The sequence below is a fragment of the Perca flavescens genome, chromosome 11, assembly GCF_004354835.1.
Source record: "Perca flavescens isolate YP-PL-M2 chromosome 11, PFLA_1.0, whole genome shotgun sequence".
NCBI lineage: Eukaryota > Metazoa > Chordata > Actinopteri > Perciformes > Percidae > Perca > Perca flavescens.
The window spans coordinates 24575218-24595945 of NC_041341.1; the positions used below are offsets into that span (position 1 = coordinate 24575218).

Consider the following 20728-nt stretch of genomic DNA (forward strand, 5'->3'; position numbering starts at 1 on the left):
CACTTGTGTTGTTGAAGTGAAAACAGTGTAAACAATGATTGTTAAGGTGGCACGATATTCATACATACAGTGCATAATGATGGTCAGAGTATTTGTTGTTTTCCAACTTTTTCTTTACAAATTACATTTTATGTATCTGCTAAGTGCTTATGTGCAGGGACCCAACCTTTTTTCCTGGCAAAGTGACCGCGGTTACAAGGCTCTGAGAAGTCTCTGTGCCTGGCTGTTGCTCTCCGAGAAATAGTTAACACTTTATTCATAATCAGAAAGGATTTATTGCCAAGTAAGTAGCACTTAAAGGAATTTGCCTTGGTTGTTGGTGCATACATAAACATATTCAATATATATAAAACATAATATGAAAAAAACAATCAATACAGAAACATATTAACATATACATATAGCTATTTAACATTAAGAAAAAAGAGGCTGTATGGAATTGTAGAAAATGTTAAGGGGTGTGCAAAAGATTAGGATAAATAGAATGTGCAGAGGAAAGGTAATGTATATAGTCCAGCATGTAGGATTAAGATTGTAGTCCTGTTGATAATCCCCATTTTCATGGGTAATACGACTTTATTTCTCTAACCCTGTTAAATCTGTAAAATGAAGATTAAAAGAAAAAAAGTGAGCCTGAGTTGTTTTAATTGTTTGTTCTGTTCTTGTTGCGCTGTGTGCCACTAAAAAATGGCATGAACCACTAAAATACATTTTACAGTCATTTTGTTTGAACAATTTTAAACTCAAGGATTTGAAAAACCTTAAAATAGTCAGCATCAGAATGGAGTCGGAGAAATACTGCTGTGCAAATTTCTTTATTTAAATAAGCACGTCTGACTAAAACGCCAGAATGAACACATCATATATAACAGTCACATAAAAATAATACTCCATGTCAGAAAAAGCAAACTAATTATGATACATCTTTACACTCTTTAAATTCAAACACTCACTGACAGTTATGATCCTTCTGGTGTACAGTTAATTACTCCTCACACACGTATACACACATCACACACACACATACTTAAGACACACAATCTCTCTCTCTCTCACACACACACACACACACACACACACACACACACACACACACACACACACACACACACACACACACACACACACACACACACACACACACACAAGCCACAAGTGTATCCGTCTCCAGTCTGTCAGTGTGTATGTAAGGTGTCCAGTATGCTACATGTCAAGGACTTGGACAAAGAGGGAATAAATAAACGTCGTTATCAGATTCAAAGTCGTTCCTCAGTTTCTATTGGCATTAAACCGAACTTTGCACATCCTTCAGTGGTTTTGTTATTGTCTTGTTCCATCAATACTTTATTCTCAGACTATTATCTAAGAAGAAACTGATTATTTTCAAATCACAGCAGTGGCACGTACATATTCATACTTCAGCACTTAAAGGACCATATCAATGTTTTTGCATGTATTTGCTACACATCACATACACTTTACATCACTGCTGTTTAAAAAAAACATGTAATCGGATTGTTTTCCCACATTCCTGGTGGTCATGAACTCACATTCCTGTCTTTGAGCACAGTGAATATTATATCTTCCTTTATTTAATATTGTGCATTAATGCAGTGCAGATTTTTCAAGCAAAACTGAACTGCATTAAAAGGCAGCAACAAGGCAGATATGATTGTTTACTGTCATGGCCTACCTCAAGCACGTTTCAAGCGTCTGGAAATTATTTTTCATCATACAGTGTAAGTAAATGAGAATCAGAGGCTGCCTGTAAGGCACGAAAAACACATTAAATAGTCTTTAACAACACAGTGGCAGCAATGTAATGTGTGAGTCGAAGCAAATGAGCTAAAACATGCAAAAACACTGAAATGGCCACACAATAACATTCTCAGGAAATATTTCACTTGCAAAAAAATGTGCACTTCCACAATATGCAGACACACACGCACGCACGCACACACACACACACACACACAGACAGACAGACAGACAGACAGACAGACAGACAGACAGACACACACACACACACACCTGCATTTACATTGTTAGTGTGCAGCCCTGAATGCGGATGGTCAAATGGGCTCCCACTCTCACTGTGACGGAAAACCATTATAACACATCATTATAAGAGATAGTAAGTTGTGTGTGTGTGTGTGTGTGTGTGTGTGTGTGTGTGTGTGTGTCTGTGTGTGTGTGTGTTCAAGGTGGGGCAGTCAGAAGTAGTCTCTCCTTCGTGAATCGTCACTGATAAAGGAGGGGTTCCACTGGGCAGGGTAGATGCACGAGTGGCGAGAACCCGGCAGGCCCGTGAACGGGTACAGGCCGTTTCTCTCCAGGTCTGAGTTACGCAACGCAGGCTGAAGGAAAGGGCACAGAAACACAGAAAATCAATGAGATGTATTTAAAAGTTTCTTCCAATAAAGTGATTTATAAGACATATCCAAACACTCAAAACCAAGCCTAAACTTGAATAATGAAGACAAATGAAGGAGTGGGAGGTCTAATGAAAGTTGTATTGTAAGTCTCCTTACAGAGTAGTAAATGTCAGTCATTTGCAGCAGGTTCTTGGTGCTGCCGTTCTCTTGCATCTCTATGGTCTCCCTGCCCCACTCTGTGGATATGCGGTTATTTTTGGCAAAGTCTGCGTATGGGGACATCTGCATGTCTCCACTCTTGAAGATGATCTTGTTGATGTCATTCTTGTCTTTCCTTGTAGATCAAACATTTAAAAAAAGTTAAACCTTTACCACATATTACCAATATTAGTCACTCCAACAAACCATTGAAACTGAGGAAATGTGTTTTTTTTTTGGTAATTTGGGTAAGCTGATGCTTTAAAATACTCTTGAAATATTCAGCCAACAGATAATTACACTTGTTTTATGATCTAGGATCACTTGTTTTTTAATTATCAACTTGAAAATACCGTATATCAAGACAGATTACTGTGCTACCATCAATAAAATAGTTTAAGACTTAACTAGTTTAATTGCTCTGCAAATCAGGACAGGTTTTTGTGCTAACAATAACAGCAGTCTTACTTGCAACAGGTGACAATGAGAGCAATGATGAGGATGAGGAGCAGAGCGCCCCCTGCAGGTGACACCACGACTGCAATCAGCTTGTAAACTGCAATGTCAAATAACAACATATTAAATACTTAACGTTAGAAACATATTATGTAAAGATCACAAGATCAAATTTGTAACTTTAGTTCACAAAAAATATTGTATCTATTGAAGCTGAATAGGTTATATTTTGCCTGTTCAGGGATTTTTAGGGCCACTTACAATTTCCACAGTTGAATCCTCCAAATCCAAACATGCACCTTAAAAGTATACATAGAATCTGCAGTAAGAATCTGGGCTTAAATTGTTCGGTATATGTGGATCAATACTTTAAGGAAAAAATAAATTGAAAAAAAGTTGAACTTACGGAACACAGGTGCCATTTTCCAGCTTGTAGCCATCCCCACATTCTGAAACAAGATGTTTTGTTCAGAAAAAGTCCAATTACACAGTTTGTTATAGGGAGGGCCAACGTCAATATTGGTTTGCTGATATGCCTTATCCTTAATTTGAATGAATTTCATGTGAAATTTCAAATTTGAATCTACTTTTTCTTCAGTATTTTGTTTTTATCAGGAAGGAAACACTAACTTGTGGTTTCCTTTTTGATATATACATAAAAACCCATGCCCTCACAGTAAGTAGCACACACTGAGCTCACCTAAGCAGGACAGGTCGTCAGGGTTGTGTTTGTAGTATCCTTGAAGACACTGGCAGTTGGCTGTGCCGCTGTTGTCTGTGCAGGTGGAGCGCTCTCTATCACACTGAGTCTTCTGGGCTACACACAGACTTTCAACTGGAACACAGTGTGGACACAATTAGTCGGGACCACAGCAACACAGGAACAGGAATCATGGCCATGATTTGGACAAGCTGAATCCAAGATGTCAGAAAACACTGAAACCAGCTTCCTTGTTTCCCTCAATTCACTATTAGGTTTCATCTCAAGAGCAAGTCAGAATTTATTTATTTTTGTTAAAGGTTATTTTTTGGGCTTTTCCGCCTTTATTTGATATGACAGCCAGGTGAGAAAGGGGAGAAAGAGAGGGAAGACATGCAGGAAATCGTCACACTGGACCTCTGCGTCGAGGCATAAATCTCTCAGTATATGTGCGCCTGCTCTACCCACAGAGCTAACCCGGCCACGCAAGTCAGAATTTATTAACCTACAGTTCTAGTTCACAACGAGCATCCTACATAAAATTGCTACTGTGTGTGTGAGCTCATAGTGATCTTTTTGTAGTGTTTTATGGTAGTGGACGGTTGTCCTTTGCTGTTATTGTAGGATTCCCTGTAGCGTAGGGTTGTGAAATATAGCAGCTGGATGATGAAGTTTTTGAGTGATCTAATGATGTAACTGTGGGAGCTGTTTACGGCTCAATTTTGCCCTCTAGTGGATGTAAACACATTCACATCTACTTTTAGTAGCCTGCCCTCAATCACAATTAAAGTATGCCAGTTAAAACAGGTAATTTTTTTAGTTGAAATCAGTAAATATAAACCTGATGATGTCCATTAGGATTACTGGCTATTATATTCACCGTGATAGGTGAGCTGGTGCTGCAGGACCATCCGACAGTGGGCCAATGAGGAGCTGCAGTTGCTGAGAGACATCTGGATGCTGTTGTGGACCTCTGCGCTCGTCACATCGGTGGAAATGGAAAACATGTTGACAGCTGAGATACGAACCCCAGCCTCTTCTCTGTTGGAAAGAGATCAGAACAGGTCAAAACAGAGGTCTACAAAATGTCCTTTGTAGAGGGGGGGTGAATATAATTATAACCATGTTTCCTTTTGTGATTTAGAAAATATAACAACAAATTACTGAAAGATTACAGAAATGGAATGGTTTAGTGATGGCAAAAACTTACTTCTTACTTAGCGTTGAGCGGCTGTAACCTCGGAGGACTGACAAGGAAGCATTGAGCTGAGGCGAAAGACAGGAAGAGAGCGTGTAGCAGATATAATACACATAAGCCGAATGGAGCTCAGAAATCTGCAGAGACAATGCAATAATGTGTGCTGCCGCTCACCAGCTGAATGAGCTCTCTCTGGATCTCATGCATGGTGGCGCTCTTGAAGATATCATGTGGCAATTTGTTAACACTGAAAGTTCCCAGAAATGCCTTTGCTGTGGAGGGGAAAAATACTGTCAGTGATCAAAAGAAGGCCTTTGGGAAAACAACTTTGAATTCATATATACTTTGTGTTTGCATATTTTCATAATCTGTGATAGATTATTGTTTCACTGTTATGTATTAAAGGGGTTTTACCTCTGGTGCAGGTGCGTCCGTCCTCGAGGTCGAAGCCCAGCGGACATTCACAGCTGAAGGAACCTCGCGTGTTCACACACCTGGACCCAGCGGGGCATGGGTCCCTCTCACACTCATCCACATCTGCACACACCATTACATACAAGTATTACTATATACGTTCTAAAAGAGCACTCAGGACAATATAGTAAGAGATTTTTTTTTTTTAAGATTTTTTTTTTTTGGGCTTTTCCCTTTATTATAGTGACAGTGGATAGACGTGAAAGGGGGAGAGAGATGGGGGATGACACGCAGCAAAGGGCAGCAGGTCGGATTAGAACCCGGGCCGCTGCAGGACTCAGCCAAAATGGGGCAAACGCTCTTAAAAAACAGAATATTTTAAATTTGGATTTAATTTCATACTTTTCTGGAGATTTCATGCTTGGGTTGGATTGCAAAAAAAAAAAGTAGCATGCATTCTGTCGTCAATCTGTCAGGAAGAAGAGGAGAGCAGCTCACCCTGGTTGCAGGTCAGTCCTGTCCATGCCTGCTGACAGTGGCAGGTGAATTGATGCCCTTTATAGCTCACACACATCCCTCCGTTCATACAAGGGTTTGACACACAAGGGTTCCCTGGAGTTTAGAGAGGAGAGAAGAAACTGAACCATTAAAACAAGTTTTTAAAAACAGGGTAATCATAGAGTGGTTTCACACAAACATTCATTATGTCTCATCAATCTCATAATTTGAATGGTTCATAATGCACATTTGTATATCTATATGTAAATAATATATAATATGTATGTAATCGCTTTTTTTTAAAGTTTTTGGTCCACAGAGAGTAACACATTCTTGCTGTGAAAACTGCATGTCAAGGACTGTCAGTTAAAATGATGGCGTGTAAACCACTGACCTGGTGGTGTTGGCGGTGCCTTGGTGGGTGATGTGGTCCCAACCAGCTCTGTAGTTCTTCTGTCTGTCTGTTTCCCGGTGGTCTGCAGAGCCTCTGTACTCTTAGTTGGGCTTCTGTGGGTGTAGGAGGGGGTGATGTGCTCGCTGTGAGTTGTGGTGATTCCCGGGGTGTCCGTGCTTGTCTCTATCTGCAGGGTGGTGGCGTTTGTGGGGTTATCCATCCCAGTTGAGGGCCCCTGGGTTTGGCTGGGCGACACGCGGGGAGTTGCGTGCGCGGCAGAGGTCAGCAAGGCCAGGGTGGTGGAGGGCGTAGTGTACGGGACGGTGGCCTCGGTAGGTGACCCTGGAGTAGAGCTGCTAGTGGTGCTACTGAACCTGGAGGATGAGGTTGCAGGTAAAGGAGGGCTGGTTGCTGTGGTGATGGTGGTGGTGGTGGTGGTGGTGGTGGTGGTGGTGGTCGTGGTGGTGGTGGTGGTGGAGGTGGACGCAGTGGCGTTGAAAGTGTCTTCCTCCGTTATCTGTGATCTGTTAAAGAGAAAAGCTTTCAACCAAATCTCTTACAGACTTCTGACAAGAATTGAAAAGAGCATACAAGAACAATTTTCATCTTTACCACACCAGGACTGAAATGACAACTTTATTGATCACTCGACACAGAGCAGGCTAAGGTCTCATCAGGGGGCGCTAATGTGAGCCAATCATTTTAAGTTTGTCAATCTGCATTCCTTTAAAGCAAGGTTGTCAAACTCAATTTCACTAAGTGCCTAATCACATCCAGGGCCAGACATGTTTAGTTTATTCACATGCTTTTATTTCATCGAAAAAGTAATCTTTTACTGTATTACTGCATGTCTCATATAACCTTCTCGCTTACAGTTTGGTCGAAAAAGAAAAAAGCGACAAAAAAGGTTGAAAAACGCAAAAAAAAAAAAAAAAAAAAAAACACTTTGAAAAAATACAGAATAGGCACCAAAAAACATCGGAAAAAGTGGCAACAAAACAAAAACAACAAACACAAAACAAAAACAAAAACTAGGTGGGCTAAGATTTATTGGAAACCTTAACTGATATGTGGGCCGGATCAAAATATGCGAGGTGCCAGATTTGGCCTGCGGGCCAGATTATGACACATGTGCTTTAAAGCTTATAGAGCTGAATGTGTCTGTTAAAATAATGCTTTTCTAATAAAAAATAAATAAATATATAAATAAATATTTATATATATATATAAAAAAACGTACCTTTCTGTAACAGTGACAGGTGTGGTGATGAGGAAGAACTTAGTAACGAGCACTGGAGTGTCTGTTAGAGAGTTGTCCACTTCTGATGTACTACTGACTGTCGGGGGTGCTGTGGTCAGACCCGAGCCAACGCTTTGGTCACTGGTCTGGGATGAAACCCCCACAGTGGCCTCCTGGTTCTGAGTGCTGGAGCTGTGGGCTTCGGTGGAGAACTCAGTGGAGGTTGTAACACTAAAGCCCGACACCTGCTCTGTCCCTGAGATGTTTCTAGGACCTTCTGCAGGTGAGGTGACAGAAGGTGTGGAGGAAACGGACACTTCCGATTGGTCAGTGCTGGGCTCTGTTACTCTGAGAGGTGGTGTCGAGTCAGAGGTCTCCTCTGATGTTGAGGTGTATTGATGATGGGTGGCATTAGGTTGTCCAGTTAAACTTGTCTCTGGAAATATCCCCTTGAAGGAGTGCGTCATGTGCTGGTCTGTTGTGTCTCTGCTGTCGGTCCTGGTGGCCGGCGCACTGTGGGTGTAGTCCTCAGTCTCGGTAGCCCGAGCAGAAATACCCCAAGTGGAGGGGGGCTGATGGGAGTTGGAGTCCTCTGTAAAGGCAGAGGAGGTGCTGTTGCTGGAAGAGGAGGTGACAGACAGCAGGGTCCTCTCCCCAGCTCGGCTGATGGCAGTAGAAGTGTAGGTGCTGTCGGTGTGGACGGCTGTGTGGGACATCGAGTCTGAGGCATCTCCTAGTCGGAGGGTGGTGTCCGGGCTGTCCTGGGGCAGTCTGGTGTCCTCTGTCAACATCCAGGAACTAGCCTTGGAGGACACAGCAGGGAAGGCGTCTGGCATCTGGTTTGTGTTAGTAAAGTCCTTCCAGGCTCTGCTGCTGCTGCCGGTACTGCTGCTACCGGTACTGCTGCCGGTGCTGCTGCTACCGGTACTGCTACCGGTACTGCTACCGGTACTGCTGCCAGTGCTGCTACCAGCGCTGCTACCAGTGCTGCTGCTACCAGTGCTGCTGCTACCGGGACTGCTGCCGGTACTGCTGCCGGTGCTGCTACCAGTGCTGCTGCTACCGGTACTGCTGCCAGTGCTGCTACCAGTGCTGCTGCTACCAGTGCTGCTGCTACCGGGACTGCTGCCGGTGATGCTACCAGTGCTGCTGCTACTGGTACTGCTACCGGTGCTGCTACCAGTGCTGCTGCTACCGGTACTGCTACCAGTGCTGCTGCTACCGGTACTGCTGCCAGTGCTGCTGCTACCAGTGCTGCTGCTACTGGTACTGCTACCGGTGCTCCTACCAGTGCTACTGCTACCAGTGCTGCTGCTACTGGTACTGCTACCAGTGCTGCTGCTACCGGTACTGCTGCCAGTGCTGCTGCTACCGGTGCTGCTGCCGGTGCTGCTACCAGTGCTGCTACCAGTGCTGCTGCTACCAGTGCTGATACCAGTGCTGCTGCTGCTGCCTGTGCTGACACTGGCCTCAGTGGTGGCTATAACAAGGGTGGGAGTGAGTGGCTCAGTAGACAAACTTATGGCTTCTAGTGACCTGATGGTTGTTTCTGTGAATGTTTGCGTCTGATCAGTGTCTGTGGAAAAATAAAAAAGAGAAAATATTAAGTTTACAAGACACTGAAAACATTCGGAGGGCTCTTTATTTCTGTTTCACAGTATCATAGCTTTTTTTCTGATTGACTGCTTTTATGCAAAAGGCAAACACATTTGTGTTTACGTATGTAGCTCACTTCCAGCAGTGGCCACCAGAGGGTGCTCACCAGGCTGTATCTGGCCTGTACAGAATGCAGAAAGGGGGAAGATGCTGACAGAAGTACTGTTACTTGCTGCAGAGGCAATGATTTTTGGGTGGAGAACAATTGGCAGCCAGGCTCGTCTGCTTTAACAAAGGCGTTAGGACCTAAATGTGGCGGTAACTGTCTCCGCTGGGATTCAGCCATTTCCTTCCTAAAGCTGAGTGAGCACAAGGCTCTGGCCGAAAACTGTCACCAACCATAGATCTGGGCGTGTTTTAAGGTTCATTGTCTGTGGATTATTATATTTTTTTTAGCTTTGTTGTTAAGTCATAAACACCATCCAAACATTATAATAAGTAAAGTGTCAGAAAAGAAGGTTGCTGTTGATAAAAGAGACTGTTGTTTAGATGTTGATTTTTTTTACATTTTCCCTCTGACAGTAACAGTGGAGATAGCTAAAACCATGCATAGAGAGCAAGGATGACAAGCAAACAAAGGTCTCCAGCTGGAATCAACATATACTAATCTACTACACTATAACATGTTAGCATACAGTTGCCTTTTTAAACCTCCAGCAGACACAAGGTATTAGCATTCATTTGACAATGACATATGTCACATATTCACGGTGGTTTGATGCAGTGCAAGAAGTGAAAACAGCTATCTGATGTGGCTAGAAAGCGGTGAGACTGAATTGAGGCTGCAGGTCGTAAAACCAAAACAATGAGCAGAAAGACACTAAAATGCACCATCGAGCTGAGGGGAACTGCAGAGTTTGGTGATAATTATCTGTGCGTTCATCACTGTAAATTACACATATAGTCATATGATCCATTGTTTACATAAATGAGTGCAGCTTTAAATTACATAACTAGTGAGCATCCCGTGAGCTTAAAGGGATACTTCACCGACTAGCATAACCGGTAGTATTTTCGAATGGCCGTGCTTCCCCTCCCTCATGTCCCCCTGAGACGAGAGATAGCTGTATTGTGTGTCTGGAAAAAACCCTCTGATGATGCAAAAAAATCGTCATTTTGCATCATCTGAGGCTTTTATATTATTATTTTTTGGGGGGCTGTAGTCTCTAGCCTCTGGCCGAAAAAAGCCTCAGATGATGCAAAATGACGATTTTTTGCATCATCAGAGGGTTACACACAAGCCAGCTGGGTTCCAACTCTGTGTGTGTTTGAGGTCTTTCTCTGACCTTGTCTTTTTTTATCTTCCGACCACTGATGCTGTCTGACAGCCTGTTATCTGGCAAGTCTCTAGCAGTCTGACTGGAAGAACAGCACTCTGAGGATGAGGCGTCTGTGCTGGATGGTAGGTGCCACCAGCAGCCACCATCCAGCACAAAACCAATGGAGGGGAGAGTTCAACTGCAGAACAGCCCGTCCACTCGGAGTCTGTGAGGAGAACTGGGCCACTGGACTCTAATTTTCTCTTTCACTTCCTCTGCATTAGAGATGGTCCGATACCATTTTTTGCTTCCCGATACCGATCCGATACCAGTGTGTCATATATTTTATTATGTTTTAACTTTATACTACTATCCCTGTATGGATGTGATATGATTTCTATCTCTGTTGTCAGTCTGGCTCAGGTTAAACTCTTTGTGAAACATGAACAAACACAAACAATGAATGCTACGGAACTTTCTTTTATTCTCCAGTTTGACAGTCAGTTATAACGGAAAAACAACATAAATAAACTACTTTAACGTAGATTTTCTTTAGGGTTTTATTACGTGGTATCGGATCGGTGCATAAACTCCAGTACTTCCCGATACCGATACCAGCGTTTTAGGCAGTATCGGAGCCGATACCGAAACCGGTATCGGTATCGGAACATCTCTACTCTGCATGTCTCTCTCATTATTTCATTTTTCTCTCTGTGGATCCAGCCCGGGCAACAAAACTCAGACTGGAACGTGGTGTTGGCAACAAGTGAGGGACACTCCCAGATTCTCTGCTGTTTATCTCTTAGCTCTCAACTGTTAACACGGCTGTCAGTGTCGTCTTTTCACATCTGTTATACACCAGAAGCTCTGTGGCTTGCATATTCATTTAGGCAAAAGCAGCACGTTTAGCATATTAATGAGGATGGACACTGGTATGACGCAGCAGTGAATATATTGGTTGATATTTTATTGCCAACAGATCAAATAGGTTATGTATTGCTGTGGACTTTTGCTATATTCAGTGGCCAAGTATTGAGCTGTTTGTCACCAGATGACTGTACCCGAAAGACCTGGTCTTGGGACAGAAAAGGTGAATCTGGGTGAAATCAGGGTCAGGAAAGTGAATAATTTCCACTTTGTCATTCTTTAGCAGCAACTACTCTTTGCCTTTGAGCAAAGCATTTGACCCTCACGTTGTTTTCCGTGAATTGCAGTACTGGGCAGCTCCTCAGTCTGAATGAATCAAGCATGATTGAAACCAAGCAAAAATCTCACCGGACAAACAGATCTTGAACATCGCTGTTAAACTTGTAAGAAGTAAAGTCTGTGCCCAGATTTCTACAACAGTCTGTCTCAGATTGTCACTGTTTAAATGCAGTATATACTTCAGGTTCACTTTGGGTTTAAATGCAGAAGCCAGTGACACAGTCTCCATTGAGTAGTATACAATGATACATTATTTAGAATATCACTAAAATGAATAAACTAAAGCATCAGAGAGAGACATGTGCAATGCAAACTTTTATGTCAAGTCAACTTAATTTGTCATGGAGACAACTACCATAGAAAATGCATTGCAAAACTGCTGTACTTATGTATAAGTAGTTTATGTTATAAGTAGGCCTTTATGGAATACTGTATTGTGACTAGATGACAAACTGTAGCATTAGTAGTAGCACAGTAGTAATAATGGTAATATTATGTTGCTAATAAGAGGAGTGCAGTTGCATTGGAACTATATTAAAGTTATACTGTACATAAAGAGGCAGTTGTGTAGATTTGAACAGCACAACAGCAAATCCATGGCTTTTACACAGAGCAGGTGGATCGCCCAAATTCATGACCTGTCCATCTGTAATATAGATCCAGTGCTTTCTGTTCACGAAGTACAGCCCCAGCCATTATTGGAAGTTTTATGGTACCTTTCTTGGTATTATACTTGCCAGTGGTTGCATTATACAAGGTAAAACATTTTCTGAAAGTCTTCATTTGTACCCTAAGAGCTTAAATCTGTAACACTTTATAATAACCATCGCTAATAAATGGTAAATTGATATTTAATTAAACTTAAATTAATTGTTATTTTACTGTTAACTAACAACAAATTGATAATTAATGTTTACTAATATTAGTTATGCTTTAATTTGTTATTTTAAAGTGTATTGTTGTTCACATATATATTATATTAACTTTTTGTAAATGATTAAGAAATTGTTTGTAAACCGTCAGTAAACATAATTTAGATGTCTATTGTAAAGTTGCATCTGATGAAATTAATACCTTGTTAATGGTTAATAAAGACTTTGTAAAGCATCTATAAACATTATTTAGATAGCTATTATCAGTGTTCAAATAATAAAATAATCATCTCTTTTATAGATCGCCAAATAAAGGTCTAATGGGGCCCAATGATTGTTACTTGATGCTTTATAAACCATTTATTAATCTTTACCTTATTATTATAAGGACTATTTGCAACTATATAATAGCCATTCAAATAATGTTTATAGACAGTTTACACAACAATTATTAACCACTGACAAAGTATTACCTATCTGAAGTTATAAACGTATTATTGTATATGACACTAAACTAATGATACAATAACATTAATTATAACATTACTAATAATGAGTAAACATTATAAATCATCATTTTGTTGTCTTTTAACAGTAAAATACCTATTAGCTAAAGATTAATTAACTATCAATTTACCATTTATTAATGATGGTTATTATAAAAGTATTACCTAAATCTTCCTTCCCTCTGGCGGGAGTTTAGGTTCAAAAGTAGTTTTGCAGGACTGTACCTAAACCCTCTATTTGAGGGATTTGAACTAAATCCCTATGAAAAGAAATATATTTATAAATTAAAGCCCTTTGATTCTTGTACTGTTTTCTTTTAATTTACTTTAAGCCCACACCAGAATGGTGTAGGAATGTTTTGAGGCATGCTTTCCTGGATCTACAGGCTGGGTTCTCTTCTGAACTCTACTGCCACATGCTGCACGTGACAAGATGCTCTCGACCAGTGGATACAGCGGCCCATACACCTTATCAACACCGGTGTGAGCTGCTGAACAAATGTCAAGACTTTTTTGTGGCAACCCCTCAGCTCAATTGCTAACAGGGAACCACAAAAGAAGTTAGGCTGCAGATCAGATTTGATATTTAGATCATGATAGGAGTGACACATTCATGGGAGGCTCTCTGAGTTGTCATCAAACTAAGTGAATGGGTCACATTTATGTCTTCTGTCGGTCTTTGTTCATTGGAAAGGTCTGTCGGTTTAAAGTGGTGGGCATATTTCTATTCCAAAAAACAAAGTGAACGTTGTAATGGTGGGTTTATCCTCCTCTATATCAGAACCACAGATCTGAGCGTACAGTTTGAGCCACGTTTTATACTGAAGTAGAAATGAAACAATTATTCGATGAATTGAATAGCGTTAGAAAATTAATTTGCAGTCATCGATTGATCATTACATCCAATTTTTAAAGCAAAAATGCCAGAAAATGTACTGGTTCCAGCTTCTCAAATGTAATTATTTTGTTTTTCCTCAATCTTCTACAATACTAAACTGCGTACTTCAGGGTAGAGCTTCAAAGATGAATCGATTAGTTGGCAATTCTCAAATTAATCGCCAACTATTTTGATAATCGATTAGTCGGTTTGAGTAATTTTTTAAGACAAAAGTTAAAAAAAATTGCATTCTTAAATGTGAATATTTTCTAGTTTCTTCTCTCCTCTGTGATAGTAAACTGGATATCTTTGAGTTGTGGACAAAAGAAGACATTTGAGGACGTCATCTTGGGCTTGAAACACTGATCCACATTTTTCACCATTTTCTGACATTTTAGAGACCAATCGATTAATTGAAAAAAAAATTAACATATTAATCGACTATGAAAATAATCGTTAGTTGCAGCCCTACTTCAGGGGTTTGAACTGTTGTTCGGTCAAATAAAGCAGTTGGAATATGTCAACTTGGGCTTGAGGAACTAGTGATGGGCATTTCTCACTATTTCTGACAATTTATATTGCAAGTGACGAATCATCAATGGGATCGATTTTTTTAATGAAATAATACTGAAGCAAACTAAACAAAAAGAGCAATGCACTTGTTTCATGACAATGTGTAGGTCTCTTCACACAGGATGCAACAGGAACTCTTCACTTTGGATAAAGAAAGTTGTAATTAAGAGATTATAGCAATGCTGTTGGAATAATAAATCAGCTTTTCTGTTGTAGTTCTATTGTATTCTGCAGCTAACGTTTATTTTGAAATGAAAAGTAGACATTTACAGAGCCTTACTTTGCAGGGGAAATAAATGCTCATACGGAATAATTGGGATAAACTCAGCAAACTGAACTAACTTTTGTGTCTGAACAGTTACACTTGTCATTGCAGGCCTTCGTTAACAGTGATCTTACCGAAGTTTCCAGCAGCAGCAGTGTGTGATTCAGCGGTGTGTGTGAGCAGGATGTTCCTCTGTGATGCTGATAAACTCTCGCTGGAGTATGAAGTTGAAGTTGCATTGTTTTCCATGTTAGTGAGTTCATCTGTGGCGGTTGAATAATAAAATCCTGCCGTTACCGGATCCGTGCTGTTGTTACTGGGGGTCCCTGCCCCTAGGGGCCCCGGTAGACCCAGGAGCAGGACCGACAGAGACACCCCGAGGACGTGATGCAAAAACCACGTTTCCATGATTTCCAAGACCCCCAAACGGTCGCCGATAGTTTCCGTAAAGTCGAGTAGAGGCCGGGGAGTCTCCCGGGGACACCATGGGAGGAGCGCTTCGGCTATCAGTGAACTTTCATAAGAATTCAATAAATCCCGGTGCAGGTCCGGAGGAGATCCGCTGCTCGGACGGCGGGGAACGGAAGATAACAGAGCCGAGGCAGCAGCCTGTTATCACAGCGGAGGAGCCCGGGCTCCTCCTCCTCCTCCTGCGCGCACACACACACACACACACACACACACACACACACACACACACACACACACACACACACACACACACACAAAACACTGGGCTGGTTGCTCTGCCCTGTTATTCAACCCAGGGACTGCGTTTGCTGCGCTGCCTTCAGGTGTTGTCGGAAGTCCTGCCTTTAAAATAAATGAAAATGTTCCTTTTTTATTTTTTTTTATTTATTGCTGATGCCTCATAGACTGAAAGTTGCGAGACAAATCCAACAACACGCTTCACTGCTAATTCCTCTGCATTGGATGATTTGGCAACCCATAATTGCCAATAAAAAATTATAAAATTGTAAATCAAAATCGCAGGTCAAGTTATGAGAGTACAGTGAGAGAGCTAGAAAGAACTACAAAGTCACAATAATGACACACTAACTCTTCACTATGACATGTCCTATTATTAAAACCCTAGTTTCAAAGCCATACTTTTGATTCTCCGAGCCATTACTATATCTGTAAAACTTTTTTTTTTAATCATTTATAACATTATAACAATTTTTTTTACTGGTGGGAATGGGCTTGAAGAGGCACAAAAAGGTAGCAGCTACAAAACAATTTGAATGCTGATCCTACTCGTTGACAAAAATGGGTTCTGGTAATTAAAGTAGAATACAGTTTACGATACAGAGATGGCTATTATGCAAATATAATGTCGACAGAAAGTCCTGGTGCAATAACTTAAGAAATTAGTTCATTTAAAATGGTAAAGGACAGTCATTTTCAAAGATTTTCCCTTCTGGTTACACAACTATAAACTTTAACTGCATACAGGCAAGTATTTGAATTTAGGTAGCAGTGTGTTCACAGGGATCACTGTGCCGTGGACGGCACACTTCCGCTCAAAATAGACGCTGCATAAACTTCATTATAACTTTGAAGCATTAAATCTTCAAAATATACAGCCATGCAGCACATCGGTTGAAAGCTTAGACTCTCATGATTCCATTAAGCCCACACACGTACTTTATAGCAGTTCGAAAACGGTAATCTAGTTGCGATAACACTGAAAAGGACAGCGCCGATTGCGTCAATTTGGACCACCCTCGTTTGTCTCTGCCAGTAACAATTTCATGGTTCGAGACCCTCCTACCTCTTTAGCCGATAATCCGATATATGATAATGTGCCATCAAGTTAGGTTATGCCCTGGTATAGCCGTGTATAGAAGCTTTACAACTGATTTGCATCTGTGGTCCACTATGTGTTTTTATATTTCTATATTAAAACCTTGCCAGTGCAGTTTGTTTGCCCCCTTTTTTTTTATCAAAATCTTTTAGGCAGAATAGAAGAAAATATAGGTGGCACAAAACAAAAACGCACAGACATATCTGTAGAAACAAATTCATATAAAAACAATTTCTGAGTCTTTTGACTTCACATAGTTTTCAGTAGTAAGCTGACACATGTGGCTATGGCTTTGTGTTGTCTGTATCTCACCAGATGTGTTTACAGCAGTGTATTTTAGTCAGATTTTACAGATTAATGACTTGGACGGAAATAAAAACCTCCATTCCAGCCTCTGTAACTCTGTCAGTAAGGCCTAGAATGACCCTGACACTCAGGGCCGGTTCTAGCCCTTTGGTTGCCCTAGGCGAGATTGAGTTTTGCGCCCCCCGCGTACAGTAGCAATGTATGTTCATTTGAGTTTCTAGCTTCCATGTAAGTTAGACGGCACCAACATTTGGTCTAATCATAACTGGTCTGGCAACCCAAAGGCCAGTGTTTTGTTTCCAGATTTGTGTGCATGGTGACCTGAAAATTTTGAGCATTAAATACTTAATTTCTTGCATTCTGGTGAATTTTTATGCACTTATTTTTGTTTACCTTTTTCTGAAACAATTTATACTGGAAATATCTTTATCTAAAAAGGAAACATAGATTACAATCCAAATATAAAAACATAATGGAATATATTGCAGTAAGGCTCTCAGGCATTCTATATTGCTTTTAACTATTTATTCTCCTGTAGATGGACATTTTTTAAATATATCTGAGTCACAACACATGTATCCTAGGCATCATTTACTCTTCCCACTTTTGCTTCTTTTGTTGAGGAAGTAACCTCCTTAAATGTGCATATTAAAATGATTCACCTGAATGATACATGAATTCATTTTAATGAATATATAAACCCCTGGACTGTAATATTTCAGATGTGTTTGAGCAAGATTTCTGCTCATGTTCAAAACTTTGTGCACATTCAAAATACAGTATATCTCATCTGTGTTCTCTGAGGTTTGGAGGAGTCATAAAATAAAGTGATAATACAATAAGCTATTACAAGAATAAAGTCACTATATTTCAGAAAATAATCCACCTGCACCATAGTCTGCTGTGCAGTACGTGATATCTCTGCTGAGACGGTAGATGTCAGACCTCCTGACAGACTCAGAGCCCTGTTTGGGACGCTGGTCTCTGAATGAGACAGTTTAGGGAAGTGGCTGTAGGCTACGCTGCTCTACATCGGAGGTGGAAACACAAAACTACGCAGAAATAGGGACACATCTGCTGCAGCATGTCCACAGCAGAGCGCGTCCACAGTCCTGGATCCTCTGGCAAAAACTGGTCTGCACTGCTCTGCCTACTTTCCAGTTCCTCATCTCTCATTTGCACACTGTGCTCAGAGCTCCCTGCTGTCTTCACTCCCATCATCAATCCCTCAATCACATCTTCTCCATCATCTTTCTCTAAGGCTACATCTGATATTAACCTCTTATCCTAATTATAACCTAATATAATAAAACACACTAATATGTTAGTGTTACTTAACACCTTTCAGTCAAAATGGCTAAACATGGTTTGCTTTAATTTTGATATAAGCTCACCTTGTCTCAAATCCAAAGAGGAGGATGAGGGGTCTGTTGCTACTCCACTCCCTGGTGGGACAGTTTCTGAAACTGAGGGCCATGTGTTCCACAATGTTAACATCTGCTTCTACTGAATCTGACATAACTATAATGTTGACATGATATGTATCTACCGATGAGCTACCAAGCTACCTATGACACTGATTAGCCTATTACTGCTAATTATAGACATTATAGCCTATTCATTTAAAATTAAACATGTTTTAAATGAGGCTATTACAATGGTGTGTTGTATGCAAACAGCTTTGTTAGTGTTTATGTATTTAGCCTTTACCTCAGATTACATGTATAACCAAATGATCAACGTTCTGCTCTTTATAAGGGTTGTCTCAGTCACGGAGATATTCAAGCAGTTTAGCACCATGGATTTGGTTTTCTAGTTAGTGCTCACCTTTCTTTGAAAAGAAGTCTGTTACCAATTGTTTCCCCTCATTCTGTTTTCTCTCCTCCTCCTGTCTTTCCTTTCTTTTTGGTAGCCTGATTTGGCTTTCTTTGAGAAAGACATTTCTACAGCAGAAGTTTGCGCTCCACCAGATGCTCAACTAACAAACAAAATGCGTGCAGATGGACTAAACCATTTGGCGCATTAGCAAGGGGAGGGGGGGGTGAGACCTTTTGTATACAAAATGTAGTGGGTTAATCAACCAAGTTATTCAGCCAATACACTAAATTTACATTTCATCTGATATGCATTATGAAATGTTATTAGGAAATAAAAATATCCAGGTAAAATCAAATATATTCCAGACTTTTCAAGGGCCCTCTCTCCCCTTGGGCCCTGGTAATCAGTGTTGGTTTTACCCCCGGTGTCTGTGCCGCTGCTCGTCTCTATTTCTCCAGAGAGAGTGGACACTAAGCGACGCACAGGTCTGCTTCAGAGCTCCGTGTGTTTGAGTCTGACCTGAGACGGGAAACGTGGCGTAATGAAAGGTTGACCAGTAAACGTGTGGCTGAGGGGGCGCCTTAGGATGATCATGTTTAATAAACACGTTTTATTTCGCTTGTCGTTCTAATTCTATTATTAATGGGAAGTAGACCTAAGGGCGACACGGCGCCCCCAGCACATTTGACGCCCTAGGCAGTCGCCTAGGTCGCCTATAGCAATCGCCGGCCCTGCTGACACTTGTAAAAGAAACTCGAGAGTGTTTCCTTTCCAATGACACCAGGCACACCCCTGATGGTCAAAGTATGTGGGAGATGTACCACTTTTAATTTGGGTTTGTCGTTTAGACCAAAAATCTGCCGTTTCTTAACAGGCTACAACAATTATTAATTAGGCTACAGAGCAAAGGTCAGTGCTGGAGATTTTTTTCTTAAGGCTTTCCAGGCGAATATATATCAATCAATTGTGTAAATCGTGTAACCTTTTAAACCCCTCCCAGTGATTAGCACGAGTAACAACAGAGACCCAACACCCACACCTTAGTCCTTCAGTATGGTCTGTTACACATAATGAAGAATATTGACATTTCTACAATAGAAAGTGACACAGTTACTGCAAACACCTACAAGAAAAAATGGCTTGTGAAAGTACAATAAGTGCTTTCAATTACTCACACCAAAACAGCAGAAAGTTTGCTTCGCTGTTATAAAAAGTGTATGTTGTTTAGAGCTGGCCCAAAAGTTTTTTTTCTTTACATATTAACACTATGGGCATTTCAAGCCATCACCCTTCCATTAAAATGTTTACATTAAAGTTTTACAATGTGCATGGTTACATTCTTCAGCCAACCCATCCAGAGGGTTGTCTCCTTAAGTAAGAAGCAGACCAACAGCTCCACTGCTGAGAACCATCTGATGCTCAGTAACTGCTAAGTACTGATCGAGTCATCTAGAGGAAACAAGACGCAATTGTTTTTACAGATAATCATGTGCCTGTTGGCAGGTTGCTGATCTGATAAAAAAAAAAAAAAAAAAACTGTGAGAGAAAGTTGTTTTCACAGCTTTGCAGTTGAGCTGTAAGACCGATGTTAAACCATGTGACGCAAACAATTCACCCAAATAACATGACCTTGTGTATTACTGACACTTCAAACAAACAATTGAAATCCATTCTTAGGCCTTCTGGTATACCAGAGTTATTAGTTGCTTTTCCATCATACTCAATCAAAAATCATTTTTTAACAAGTGATGTAGCTCTGTTGACAACAGGATGCTGGCTGTGGTTTTGTAACAGCAGAGAGACACGAGTGGTTCACATTCATTTCAGTGCTGAATGATGTTTAAAGATCCATTCAAACACATTTAATAGCATATTTTGGTTTAGATTTAACCCACATCCTCACCAACTGTGTCCCAGTTTGGTACGGCAACTGCTCTACCCATGACCGGAAAGCACTGCAGAGGGTGGTGAAAACTGCCCAACGCATCACCGGTTCCTCACTCCCCTCCATCGAGACCATCCAGAGCAAACGACGCTTGCATAAGAAGGCGGGTAGCATCATCAAAGACTGTTCTCACCCCAACCACAGCGTGTTCACCCAACTCAGGTC

At 41.0% G+C, this 20728-nt stretch overlaps 1 protein-coding gene across 1 annotated transcript; it reads right to left on the reverse strand.

Moving 5' to 3' along the window:
- Window positions 1-1097: 1097 nt before the first annotated feature.
- On the reverse strand, window positions 1098-15346 carry heg1 (heart development protein with EGF-like domains 1). The gene is made up of 14 exons (XM_028590466.1): window positions 14822-15346; window positions 7474-9049; window positions 6234-6757; window positions 5840-5953; window positions 5342-5464; window positions 5102-5199; window positions 4940-4995; window positions 4610-4770; window positions 3730-3864; window positions 3436-3478; window positions 3291-3328; window positions 3042-3129; window positions 2532-2709; window positions 1098-2357 (listed from the first exon to the last, which is right to left on the reverse strand). Exons 1-14 carry the CDS (start codon window positions 15093-15095, stop codon window positions 2214-2216), a joined length of 3552 nt encoding a protein of 1183 aa, XP_028446267.1. The 5' UTR covers window positions 15096-15346; the 3' UTR covers window positions 1098-2213.
- Between the last annotated feature and the right edge of the window lie 5382 nt (window positions 15347-20728).

What these genes read in the sequence shown, in the direction of transcription:
- heg1 (XM_028590466.1), bottom strand. Translation starts at nt 15,095, where the DNA reads ATGGAAACGTGGTTTTTGCATCACGTCCTCGGGGTGTCTCTGTCGGTC. An exon ending in CCTGTCACTGTTACAGAAAG is followed by an intron (nt 6,758 to 7,473) that starts GTACGTTTTTTT and finishes TCTCTTTAACAG; the next exon opens with ATCACAGATAACGGAGGAAG. An exon ending in AGGATTCAACTGTGGAAATT is followed by an intron (nt 3,130 to 3,290) that starts GTAAGTGGCCCT and finishes TTGACATTGCAG; the next exon opens with TTTACAAGCTGATTGCAGTC.